Genomic DNA, 13,067 nt, shown 5'->3' with positions numbered 1-13,067 from the left:
GCCCCACAGAAATAAATAAATAAAATAAAGAATTTGATCATATCCAGTATTTAAGGTATAGAGACCTTTTTCTTCCATTATTAAAGACACTTTATCCTTTCTTGATGGTTTTTCCAAAGTTTAGAATAGAAATTCCATTTGAGTTGTTTCTTTTTACTCATGCAAAGACCCCTGCTTCTTTTTCCATTGAGAACACAATGCCTCCCCTCCAAGAGGTACTTGACATTTACCTTACTGTCACTGAACTCAGCACTAAGCTTTGTCTCCTTTCTCAAGTAGTGGGCTTTGGCATCATTCACTTCTGTTTCCTTACAGCTAAACACACATACACACATGTACACACACACACACACACACACACACACACACACACACACACACATCCAGAAAGAGGAAAAAATAGAACTAAGCATTCTCACTCTGTGTAGAATCCTACAATTATTACTTTGTGTTTTTGGTAGACAGTTTTAGTTTCTCCATCAATTGTGAATGATAGCTTCACTGGGTATACTACTTTAGGTTGAAAGTTGTCATTCATAGCTTGAATTATCTCTCTCCCTCTCCTTGTGTTTAGAGTTTGTGTTGTGAAATCTGCAGTTATTCTGTTCTTCCTTCCATTGTAATAAAATTCCCTCTTTGATTTTTCTGCCTTTCAAATTAACTCATATTTTTCATAACAATGTATCTAGGAGTGTTTCTTCCCTGGGTTCTGTTTGGCTCAGTCAGATGGGTAAGATTCTCTTTCTTGAGATTGGAGACATTTTTGTGGGGGAGGGGGGGTTGTTGATGTTGTTGTTGTTGTTATTGTTGTTGTTGTTGGCTGTGGGGCTTGAACTCATGGCCTGGGTACTGTCCCTGAACTTTTTCGCTCAAGGTTAGCACTTTACTACTTTAAGCTACTGCTCCACTTCTGGTTTTTTAGTTGGAGATAAAAGTCTCATGGACTTTCTTGCCCAGGATGGCTTTGAATTGAGTCCTCAGATGCCAGCTTCCTGAATAGCTAGGATTACAGGCCTGAACCACCAGGCCGTCTTCTGTTATTATTTTACTGAATATTATTTTTTTGAATTGCAGGAATATTCTGACATTCTTGACTATAATCACATTGTAAGTGTGAAGATAATAAGTAATTAGCTAAATTAGACCTTTGGAGTTGGGGGAGGTTTCTCTCTATCCATCCCAGTCCCTAGCTCTCTTTTATTTTCAAGCTTGTGTGTGAGGCTACCCTGTTTCTTGGAGTGACCTATCCTTGAATCCCTCCAGCTCAGGTACACCTTTGTCCCTTAGGAGAATGACAGAGACAGGACATTGTTCCTCTGTGAGTAATTACCTACTTCCATGCTGGCGTGTGCATGACTGAAAGGTCCACCAGTGTTCAGGATCAACAGATCTTGAGGTCTCATCAGTGGTCATCTTCCAACCGTTCCTGTGAAGAGATTGGATCTAGTTAATTGCTACTGGTTAATGATCTCCAGCCTTGTTTTTGTCATGCTCTTAAGCTCCCAACATGGTCTGACTATTTTGCCCTATTTCTTTGCAGGGCTGGGAAACATCCAACCCATGGGTTATATAAGGAAGGGCCTTGACATTGTCTGCTACCTATTGGGCCAGACTTACATGCTTCTTATATGGCTGTCTGTCTGTAGTGATCATTTTATAGGCCCATGAGTGTTGTTAACAAATAATACAAATGATGGGGTGGGGGTGGGAATAAAAGGTTTCCCTTCCTTGGTTGAGCTCAGTCGTGCAGGGTAGCAACACTAAACCATCTCAAACTTGAGAAGAAAGGCCCCAAGGTACCATTTTTTTCAATATCTGCCTGCCCATCACCAAGGACCGTGAACTGAGATCCCACCCACTCAGTCCGCTTCCCACCTGGCATTTGCACAGAACATCATCCTGTTTTCATAGCTGATCTCATTTTCACATCACCCTCCTCTCCCTTCTTACATTCTGAGAACACTGTGACCTGCACGTTCCCTCAGACCCCAATTAGCTGCCTCCATTTGGACAAAGCTTTCTCATCTTCTTAGAAAAGCCACAGCTATTTCACATTTTCAGTAATTCTGCTGGATAACCTAAAAGTATCACTAACATCGCTTGTCAGGGCTGCAGGAGTCAGGAGCCTGTAGGACATACGTTTCTCTCGATTGCTTCATCTCTCATGGGAGGAATGATGGAAGGGGGAGGGGGGCAGGATTTGCCTAGGATCACCATGGGGTAGGGCAGGGAAGCAAGGGTGATGTTGATGTCCACTCTGTATGGCCTCCCTTGTCTTTCATGGAGGCCTTTTTCAGTTGGTACAGCACTGTAAAGGAAGTGTTGTCAGATGTACTTGACAATTCTTTCCTTATCAGGCCCTGCAGGAGCAGCTAACTTCTGTAGTCCAGGAAATCGGGCACCTTATCGATCCCATTGCCACAGCAGCTCGGGGAGAAGCAGCCCAGCTGGGACATAAGGTAATGTGCACCAGGGGACTTGGTGGGGGAGGGAAGGGGAAGGTGACAGAGAGAGAGAGATGATGATTGATTCTGTCATTATTCTCAAAGCCTGCAGCATTTCCCATCACCTGTTGCTCTTATGTACCTTGCCTTGAAATAAGCCAGAGGACTAAAGTTGATACACCCACCCTAAAGCTTAATATATGTCATCCTGACTGATTGGATCCATTTTGGCATGTTTGAGGATACAGTGTCTTTTCCTAGTGGCCAATGCCCTCTGTTCTTGTATGTGATGAGGCAAAACAATGCTTGGAACACTTTCCAGAACTTTCTTACATAGCCACTGTAACGGAATCATTCAGCTGAGTTCCTGCCCATCTTTTTGTTGGTTTGGTTTGGTTTTGTGCCAGTCCTAGAGCCTGGGTACTGTCCCTCAGCTTCTTTTGCTCAAGGTTAACACTCTACTACTTGAGCCACAGTGCCACTTCTGGCTTTTTGGTGATTCATTGGGAGGTTAAGAGTCTCATGGACTTTCCTACCTGGGCTGACTTTGAACCGAGATCCTCATATCTTAGCCTCTTGAGTAGCTAGGATCACCAGTGCCTAGCTCCTTCCCACAGTTTCAAGTGGCAAACAATGCTTTGCCTGTTTGGAGTGCACTTTGCAAAGCCTTTGTAAAGAGCCGGTTTGTTGTGCAGCCTGTGCTTCAGCAGGGAGAGGTCAGAAATGGGATTTTTAGCAGCATCTGGGGCCTCCTAGCATTTATCAGTGCAGCTATCAGTATCCATGTGCATATCAAGAAAAACAGGAGCCAAAAATCTGCTCCACGGGTATTTGCTCTTAAGAAACCAATATTCTGGGCTTTTTTCAAATGACGGTACAGTTTAAGGGCCTAATAAACTTCCCACTAGTTCCAAAGAGGGGTTTTTGAGATTGAAAATGGTCAGCATTTCTCTCTCTCTGCCTTTTGAAGGGTGGCAAACTGCATTTCTCCACTGAGAAATTGTAATTAGGAAAAGGCTGCTTGTTTACCTGCATGGAGAAAAAGAAGGATTGTCCTAGAGGCTGGGGGCACCGCCTTTGTGCCCATCATGGGAAAACTGAATTTGATACAGCAGTCTGATGTTATTCCAGCACTTACTTTGGGCCCTGTATAGAGAGCCATTATCTACTTTCTGCAAACATGCATATGTGAATCAGATGCAATGTTGTGTTTGTATATAATGTATTCTATAGGCATATATTATTCATATATTAGTACAGAAAATTAATTCCTATGTTGGAGAGTGGCATCAACTTACAGATTTACTTTTGGTTCTTTGCGAAAAATCAGTTTCTTTCTTTCTTTCTTCCTTTCTTTCCTTCTTTATTTTTGTCAGTTGTGGGCCTGGACTCTGGGCTTAGACACTGTCCCTCAGCACTTCAGCTCAAGGCTAGCACTCTACCACTTGAGTCACAGTGCTACTTCCAACTTTTTCTGCTGACGTGGTGCTGAGGAATTGAACCCAGGGCCTCCTGCATGCAAGGCAAGCACTCTACCACTGAGCCATCTTTGTCATTGTTGTTGTTGATCATGGGACTTGAACTCTGGGCCTGGGAGCTGTTCTTCAGCTCAAGGCAAGTGCTCTACCACTTGAGTCACATCACCACTTCTGGTTTTCTGGTGGTTAATTGGAGATAAGAGTCTCATGGACATTCCTGCCTAAGCTGGCTTTGAATTGTGATCCTCAGCTCTCAGCCTCCTGAGTAGCTAAGATTACAGGTGTGAGCCACAAGTGCCTGGCCAGTCTCTTGCTTTCTAAGAGCATGTTCAGGACAAAGGCAGCCTGTGGCCACCCAACCATGGATTGAACACCAATTTCCAACATTGTTTCCACCACCATGTGGTAGTTAGTTGCTCAGGCAGGACCCATACCAGCTTCTCTCTGGCAGAGAGGGGAAATCCACGCTCTCAGCCCCTCCCTGGGCATGTTTTCTGTGGATGCTATCAATGTATTACAAACAAATAGTTTTGAACAATACAAGTTTATTCTCTCATTATTCTAGGATCCAGAAATCTAGAATAAAGACATGTGCAGGGCCAGATTCCAAAGATGCACAGAAGCCTTTTCTGGCTTCTGGTGACTTTGAACATATGCTTGGATGTCACTTCAAGCCCCTACCTCCATGCTCACCTTGTCTCCTGTTTCTTTTTCTTTTTTCAGAGAAAAATCTCTGAAGACCTGTTTTATAAGTAATGTCACATTCACAGGCTCCAGGGATCTGGATATAGGCACCTTTTGATATAGTTGATCTATATGTGTGTACCTCATGTGCCAAATACTCAAAATGCTGTGCTACTTTCACTTAGCTGCCAACTTTAGAAGGTTATTTCAAGTGTTGTCATGTCTCTCGAGGACAGAATATATGTTTGAGCCCCTTAATACAGTATAAGGAAAGTGAGCAAGATCAGCAATACAAGGAATAGCAACATCTAGCATTTATTGAGTGTTAACTGTATGGCCGTTATTGCACACCATATGTTATTGAGAATGTGGTTTAGTGGTAGAATGCTTGCCTAGCATGCATGAGGCCCTGGGTTTGATTCCTCAGTACCACATAAACAGAAAAAGCTAGAAGTGGCACTGTGGCTCATGTGGTAGAGCGCTAGCCTTGAGCAAAAGAACCTCTGGGACAGTGCCCAGGCCAACCACTCACTGCTTCCAACTCCCTCCTTAACAAGGGCTTCCTCTGGCAGAGACCTTGTGTTTACATGATGCATCTATGGCTTTTCCTTCTTGAAAGGTAACACAGCTGGCAAGCTACTTTGAGCCCTTGATCTTAGCTGCAGTTGGTGTTGCCTCCAAGATTCTGGACCATCAGCAACAAATGACAGTGCTGGACCAGACCAAGACACTGGCAGAGTCAGCCCTGCAGATGCTCTACGCAGCTAAAGAAGGTGGAGGAAATCCCAAGGTAGGGGTCAGGATGTAAGTGATCAGGTAGAACACTAGGTTCCTCCCATACAGTATCCATTTGGGAAAAAAAATAGTAACTCTAATTTATCTCTTAGTGATATTTGATTTCCTAGTCTAAAATGGAAAGTAATCTTCTATTGGCCTTCCCAGGGAAACCAGTAAATATATATGTTTGAGGTATCAGGATGTTATTTTTCCCTTGGTGGAATATGCAGACAAGCATTCTTGGAAGGAAACTGTATGGTGTCACAATTGCAGGAATAAAACTTACTGAGTGACTGCTCCATTTTGACTATCTAGCTTGCACAAAGGTAGGCTCAGCTATGGTCTGGCAAATACCATTTTTGTTTCTTGAACTTAAAAGATTGATTTGAGCCGGGCCCCAGTGGCTCATGCTTGTAATCCTAGCTGAGATCTGAGATGCAAAGTTGAAAGCCATTCCAGGCAGGAAAGACCGTGAGACTCTTATCTCCAATTAACCACTAGAAAACTGGAAGTAGAACTGTTGCTCAGGTGGTAGAGTGCTACCCTTGAGCAAAAACATTCAAAGACAGTGCCCAGACCCTGAGTTCAAAACCTGTGGGGTTTTTGGGGGGGTTTGTTTTTTGTTTTTGTCTGTTGTGGGCCTGAACTCTGGGTCTGGGCGCTGTCCCTCAGCTCTTCAGCTCAAGGCTAGTACTCTACCACTTGAGCCACAGCACCATTTCTAGCTTTTTCTGCTTATGTGATGCTGAAGAATCAAACCCAGGGCCTCATGTATGAAAGGTAAGCACTCTACCACTGAGCCACCTTCCCAACCCTTGAGTTCAAAACCTATGACCAAAAAAAAAAAAAAGATTGATTTGATTGGTTGACTGATTTTTCTTTGTGGTGCAAGGCACCAAAGCTGTAGGGCCGATATCATGCTAGGCAAGTGCTCTACCACTGAGCCATATTGTTAGCCCTGAAGACAGTAATGTAACATGAAATTCTCCCTTGCCAAATCAAAACTTCTTGCTTTTCTTCATGCTGTTGTTTCACTCAGCTTTTAGGCAGTCACTCATGACACTGTTATGTCCTGGATGACCATGTAGCATCCTTCACTTTAACTTGGGAAATGGCAAGCATATCTACAATGGCATGGGCAGGATTATGAAAAGATTGTGATAGCTTCAGAAATAGTAAGCAGTCTGACAGATCTTGAATGTGCAGACGAAGAGGATAGTCAGATGGGAAGACCTTGCAGCTACCCTGAATGTCTCAGCCTACCTCCTGAATAACTAAGATTATAGGCATAAGCCACCAGGTCCCAGTTTGTTTTGTTGTTGTTGTTCATGGTTATTCCTAAGGGAACCAAAGAGATTTTTTTTTATTTTAATTTTGCCAGTCCTGGGGCTTGAACTCAGGGGCTTGGCACTGTCTCTGAGCTTCTTTTACTCAAGGCTAGCACTCAATCAATTGAGCCCCACCACCACTTCTGGCTTTTACTGTTTATAGGGTATTGAGGAATGGAACCTGGGGCTTCATGCATGCTAGGCAAGCATTCTGCCACTAAGCCACATTCCCAACCCTAAAGAGATTCTTAATACAAAGCACCATTTTCTTCTGCTGAAGGAAATGTTTCTCAATTCCCTTTCCAGGCACAACACACCCATGATGCCATTACAGAGGCCGCCCAGTTGATGAAGGAAGCTGTAGACGACATTATGGTGACACTGAATGAAGCAGCCAGTGAAGTGGGTCTGGTGGGAGGCATGGTGGACGCTATTGCAGAGGCCATGAGCAAGGTAAGGAAGGGTCTGGCGTATTCTTTTTGTTTTTTCTAACGTGGTCATTTAAAAAAAATTATAAGGGTGATCTAGAGAGGGATTACAGCTATATAAGTAAGGTAATGAGTACATTTTCTTTTTCTTTTTCTCTTGTTAGTCCCGGGGCTTGAACTCAGAACCTAAGCACTGTCCCTGAGCTTCTTTTGCTCAAGATGAGCACTGTACCACTTGAGCCACAGCGCCACTTCCAGCTTTTTCTGTTTATGTGTTACTGAGGACTCGAACCGAGGGCTTCATGCCTGCTAGGCAGGCACTCTACCACTAAGCCACACTCCTAGCCCAATGAGTATATTTCTTGTCGAACATTATTACCCCTTCTGTCTTTTTCTCCCACTTTCCTTCCCTCTTGACTTGGCTTCCCTCCTCCCAAAGTTGTAAACTTCATTCTGAGTATCGCTCCTGCATTGGTACACCCTCTGTCCTTTTTCTTATCATTTTGTTATTCCCCTTCCCTTGCCCAGATCAGATAAACATATATATAAGACACAGGATACTAAAATCAAAAACAATGATAACAGGGGATAAACCAAAAGAAAAAAGAAAAAAATGAAGGAAAAAAAGGAACAATAAGTTCACACAGTACATTAAAAACAAAAACAAAGAGAAGACAAAGCAAAAAATAAATAACCTTGTTTCCATATCTAGGAGTTCATTTTAATTAACATCATTTTATCTGGTTCTATGTACATAGCTACCGAGCTATTGTGATTCTCTGCTAGGACTATCCTAGACATATACTAATTATCATAAATGAGGGAAACCATGGAGCCTATGTCTTGTTTCATCTGGCTTACTTCATTTAATGATTTTAATATGATTTTTTTCCTTATGAATGGAGCTATGTCATTCTTTCTGATGCAAGCATAGGATTCCATTGTGTATATATACCACGTCTTCTTGATCCATTCATCTTCTGAGGGGCAACTGGGTTGGTTCTATATCTTAGCTATGGTAAATAATGCTGCAATGAACATGCTTGTGCTGGTAGCTTTAGTGTAGCTTTGTTTGTGGCCATTTAGGTAAATGCCCAGGAGTAAGATTGTCCAGCCTCTTCTTTACTCCTTGTCTCCATCTGCCTCACAGTCCCCTAGGCTGTAGCTAACTGGCATTCAGGGGTGAGGCAACTGTCTTCTCTTCCCAAGGGCTTTACTTCATATGCATATGTCCAGGCCTGTGTCCATTGTATCCATTCTTCAGTGTGTATGACTTGTGTAAGCCAGATGTCCCACCTTCCTTCCAATTTACCTGTGATTAGGAGTGGATATGGTGAAGATACCATTGGTTTCTTCCTTTGTAAAATGGAAATGATCATTGATTGTTGACCTCTGTCTACTTTATGGGATTTAGAATGCAGGTTCCTGGACTTCATCTTTGATTTGCTCAGTTGAGGTCTCCATGAATGGTACCTGGGAATCTATTGCTACTTTCAAAAAGCTCCCTTTGGTTCTGACCTACCTTTTGTAAACTCTCAGAGGCAATAGATAGTATGAATATTACTTTATCATTTAACAACCCATCCACTGACATGGTTCAGCAGGGACATAAAATGAGCAACAGGTTCAACCCCTAATCTGATCTTTTTCCCAGGAACCCTTCACTCATTTTGAATATCAGTCCTTCTCAGTTTGAGATTCATTAAAACCAACACATCAACACCCAATTGCCACCCTGGGACAGCAAGCCAAAAAGTATGTTTTGAAATGGCCACTGATAGATTGAGAATACATTCATACGATTATTCTTTTTTCAGGATAATAAGTGCTCTTTAATTGCCAATTCAGAGAAGATTGGTTATTTCTATTTCCATTGAGGAATAATACTGACAGTCTATAATTAAAATAATTATCCCTAAACATTATGCAGTAGTTTTTTATACTGGTGAAGTAACAGGCCTGGGCTAGATCGTCATGTCTCCCTTTAGAGACTTCAGGCTCTAGTTTGTCAAAGTCTCCATTTATTTCTTGGCTTCTCATGACAGAAAGTTAGTAGAATTTTCCCCTTTCTTAAGGCCATTGGATGAATCTCAGGAATCTGTTGGATTTTTTCAGGACAACGTGACACCAGAGCTTTGAAAAATAAGCTTCATAGTCAACTACAGAATGTAAAGAAAGTGCACCAGGGTTTCTTTGTACAAAATTAGAAGTTTAAAAAATCAGCTTTTTCATCTTGGCGGGGGGGGAGTTGTTTTTCATTGTCAGTATAGTGATCGGGGCATGTTTCACAAAACCTTGGAAAATGGAAGTCAGATCCTCAAATCTCTTTGAGCCCTATATAACATGCAGGACTCTGGGCAGGAAAATTAGCTCTCAAACACCTGTTACCAATGGTATGACAGCCTTCACCCAGCCCATTCCTCCAGAGTCTTCCAAAAGGGCTGAGAAATAAGTCTGGTACAATACTTGATATCAACAATGAGAAACTGCTGACAACACAAGTCACAAAGATTTCTTGTTTCACCCTCCATTATGTAAAATCCAACTGGGGTATTATTGTTCCTATAAACAATTACCTATCTTGTGCTGACATCCAAGGAGCCACACAATACCTCCTCCTCATCCTCTCTTTCCTTGGCCTGTCTTTGGGGTCCACAGATGAAGACTAGTCTTTGGATCCCAAGCAGCAAGACAGTAAGAAGCTGGTCCTCCACTTCCTTCCATTACTTTTCCTTCTTGTTTCATCCCTCCTTCCCTTCCTATATATTCCTCTCGTTTTATCCTTTTTTTGTTTGTACTAGGGTTTGAACTCAGGGTCTTGTACTTGCTAGGCAGGCAATCTACCACTTATGCTATGCCTGCTCCCTCCCACCCTGCCCCCAATCCCTTCTGTTTTAGTTATTTTTCAAATCCCTTCTCATAATTTCTCCTAGCCAGCCTCAAACTTTTTGTTCTTTCCTCTGCCTTCTGTGTAGCTGGAACCACGGGTGCATACCATCACACCTGGCTTGTTTTTGAGATAGACGGGTCTTTATTAACTTATTAACTGTTACCCTCAAACTATGTTCCTCCAGTCTCCACCTCTGGAGTACTTGGGATTGCCGGTATGAACCACCACACCCAACGTTTACAGTTGATTTTTTTTTACCTGCAACCAGGTGATGCTAGTGAAGAAGTTGAGACTCAGTGAAATGAACCAGCCTGAGGACCATTCATAACCCTTGGAGCCCAGGTTTCAAATAATAGGTCTTGGGGCTGGGAAGGTGGCTCAGTGGTAGAGCGCTTGCCTTGCATGCCTGAGGCCCTGGGTTCGATTCCTCAGCACCACATAAGCAAAAAGCCGGAAGTGGCGCTGTGGCTCAAGGGGTAGAGCGCTAGCCTTGAGCTGAAGAGCTGAGGGACAGTGCCCAGGCCCAGAGTTCAGGCCCCACGACTGGACCAAAATAATAATAATAATAATAATAGGTCTTCTGAGCAACATATCCCCAACTATGCAATGGATACAGACAGTCCTGCTTGCTCCCAACTCTTGTGTGTGCTGAGCTTGGTTTTCTCTTGATCCCTATTGTACCTAGAGTGAGGCAAGCAACAAACTATCCTTAGAACTTCCACTGTGGATTTGGGGTCCTCACTTTAGGTCCCTGGGCACAGCTGTCTGTACAATACTAAGGAAGTAACAGGCTCACGCACACCTCCGTGTGCTCGGGTGTCTCTCTCTTTTCTTTGGATACTTCCCTCACCTTTTTTGTTTTTTTATCAGTACTGGGGCTTGAACTTGGGGTCTGGGTGCTATCCCCAAGACCTTTTTGCTCAAAGCTAGTGTTGTACCACTTTGAGCCACAGCACTACTTTTGGCTTTCCGGTGGTTAATTGGAGATAAGAGTCTCACAGACGTTCTGTCTAGGCTGGCTTTGAACCATGATCCTCAGATCTCAGCCTCCTGAGTAGCTAACATTACAGGCTTGAGCCACCCACCCCCAGCCTTTCCCCATCCTTTAGGAGGACAGATGCCTCCTGACCTGGCCACATCAGCTGAAATGAAGAGATACATCATTCCCAAAGAATGCCTCCAGTCCTCCTAGACAAAGCTGAGTCCCTCCTTGCCTGTGTCCCCTGACGGTCTTACGTGCAGTCCTGGTTGCAGACATTGGGCAATTTGGTTGTGTGTGGGCTCCTTAACCTTCCTCTCTTAAGGTTCCTCTCCATTTTTCAAAGTTTCTAATTCTAAATTTCATCCAGACTTCACCCTGTTCTTGATTGATTTCTGAGATCTTTTCCTCTCCTCTGTAGCTGGGTGAAGGCACTCCTCCGGAACCAAAGGGAACGTTTGTGGACTACCAGACGACTGTGGTTAAGTACTCCAAAGCCATTGCCGTCACAGCTCAGGAAATGGTAAGAAGCAAGAACTATTCTCTCCATCCCCACCTCTGGGTCCTCAAAGGTGGGGTCCAAGTTCCTAGTTCCCTCCTGGGAATCAGCTCTTACCCTCTCTTTCTGGGTACCTGTGGTCTCAGCCCCAGGCTGCTAGAGTTCTTGTCTCATGGAAAAAAGTCACAAGAAGAAATTAAAGGTGACTGAGACCTGGGCATGAGGACAGGGCACAAATGTGAGGAAAAAGCTAAGCACTGATGGCTCATGAAAGCCAGCCGGGGCAGGAAAGCCCATGAGACTCATCTCCAATTAACCACCAAAAAGCCACAAGTGAAGCTATGGCTTGAGTGGTAGGACACTAGCCTTGGGAATAAAAAGCTCAAGGACAGTGCCCAGGCCTAGAGTTCAGGACCCATGACTTACTTAAAAAAAAAAATGAGGAGGACAGTTAAGGAGAAAGGAGGACACCCTAATCACCTAGAAAGGAAAGAAATCTATGGAAAGGTGTTTCCATAGTCTCAACAACATAAAAGAAGATATTTGGGAGTAAATCAGAGCAGATAGGACACATTCAAATTATAATACTTGGACATACCAATCTTCCAGACAAAGTGAAATGGAATGGTTACATTAAAAAGGGTCTTTCCTTGACAGGAAGCATTTAACTTTTGGAAGTTTTGTTTTGGTTTGAGGTAGTTGTTGATCATTTTTTGCTAATACACAATATGGTCAGAAACTGTTGTCATACAAATCATTAGACAGGGTCGGTATTGCGAGACTCAATGCTAGCTTGATGTTTAAAAAGATATACAAAGGATGACAAATGGTGTCTTGGAGCGTTTATAGGGGGTATGGCAAGAACGTTCCTCTCAATTTTTGAAGGCTCGGGTGCTACAGGATAGGATTCTGGAAGATACAGCCACATAAGTGTGAGAAATCAAGTGGCCTTCCAAGGTGAAGAGACCCACTAAGCCACTTCATGGCTCATATCCCTTGGTGAGGTCCCAGGCTCTGATTGGCTGTCATTTAATCCTGTGTCCACTAGAGGTAGAGCTTGGACCACAAAGCTAAGCTTCCTTGGCTGTTTAGCCTATTCATGCAAGGCCTATTTAATGGAACCTAGCACAGTAGTTCCAATCTCTATAGATTGTGGCAAGCTGGATTTGAACCCACACTGTCCTTTGAGGCATAGAGGAGACAGATCAAGGTCTTGTCTTATAGCATTCCTATCTAGAACAGCAAGGGAAGAAGACATTTTGAATGTCCCTGTGGCATTTCCAGAGTATCTTCTGGGCCAGGTGACCTGTCTTGACCTTTGTTGTTCTGACCCTAAGGAGCCCAGCGTTGGACTGCATGGCTCCTGATGTAGCTGGCCTGGAGCCTAGAGTTAGAGGAAGGTCCACTTTACCACATGGGGTCTCCTCAGAGACTTTATGTTCCTGTTGACAGGGAATAAGCAGAGCATCTCATAGCATTATCTCTCTTGGGGTTCAGTATGTGCTCCCCAGAACCTACACTTGGGCCCAAAGCCTATGTCATTTCCTTTCAAAGATGTTT

The 13,067-nt window shown here is 43.5% G+C and overlaps 1 protein-coding gene across 1 annotated transcript in view; it reads left to right on the top strand.

Moving 5' to 3' along the window:
- The window catches only part of Tln2 (talin 2), a 139,592-nt gene that overhangs the window by 83,852 nt on the left and 42,673 nt on the right, over positions 1-13,067 (top strand). The window contains exons 38-41 of the mRNA XM_013009931.1: positions 2,358-2,459; positions 5,226-5,396; positions 7,018-7,164; positions 11,430-11,531. Of these exons, the coding sequence (XP_012865385.1) occupies positions 2,358-2,459; positions 5,226-5,396; positions 7,018-7,164; positions 11,430-11,531 (522 nt within the window). The remainder of the gene's footprint in view (positions 1-2,357; positions 2,460-5,225; positions 5,397-7,017; positions 7,165-11,429; positions 11,532-13,067) is intronic.

This window comes from Dipodomys ordii, unplaced genomic scaffold (assembly GCF_000151885.1).
Source record: "Dipodomys ordii isolate 6190 unplaced genomic scaffold, Dord_2.0 Scaffold11, whole genome shotgun sequence".
NCBI classification, from domain to species: domain Eukaryota; kingdom Metazoa; phylum Chordata; class Mammalia; order Rodentia; family Heteromyidae; genus Dipodomys; species Dipodomys ordii.
Note: the sequence above shows the minus strand (reverse complement) of the source record. Positions and strands in the feature narration are given on the sequence as shown.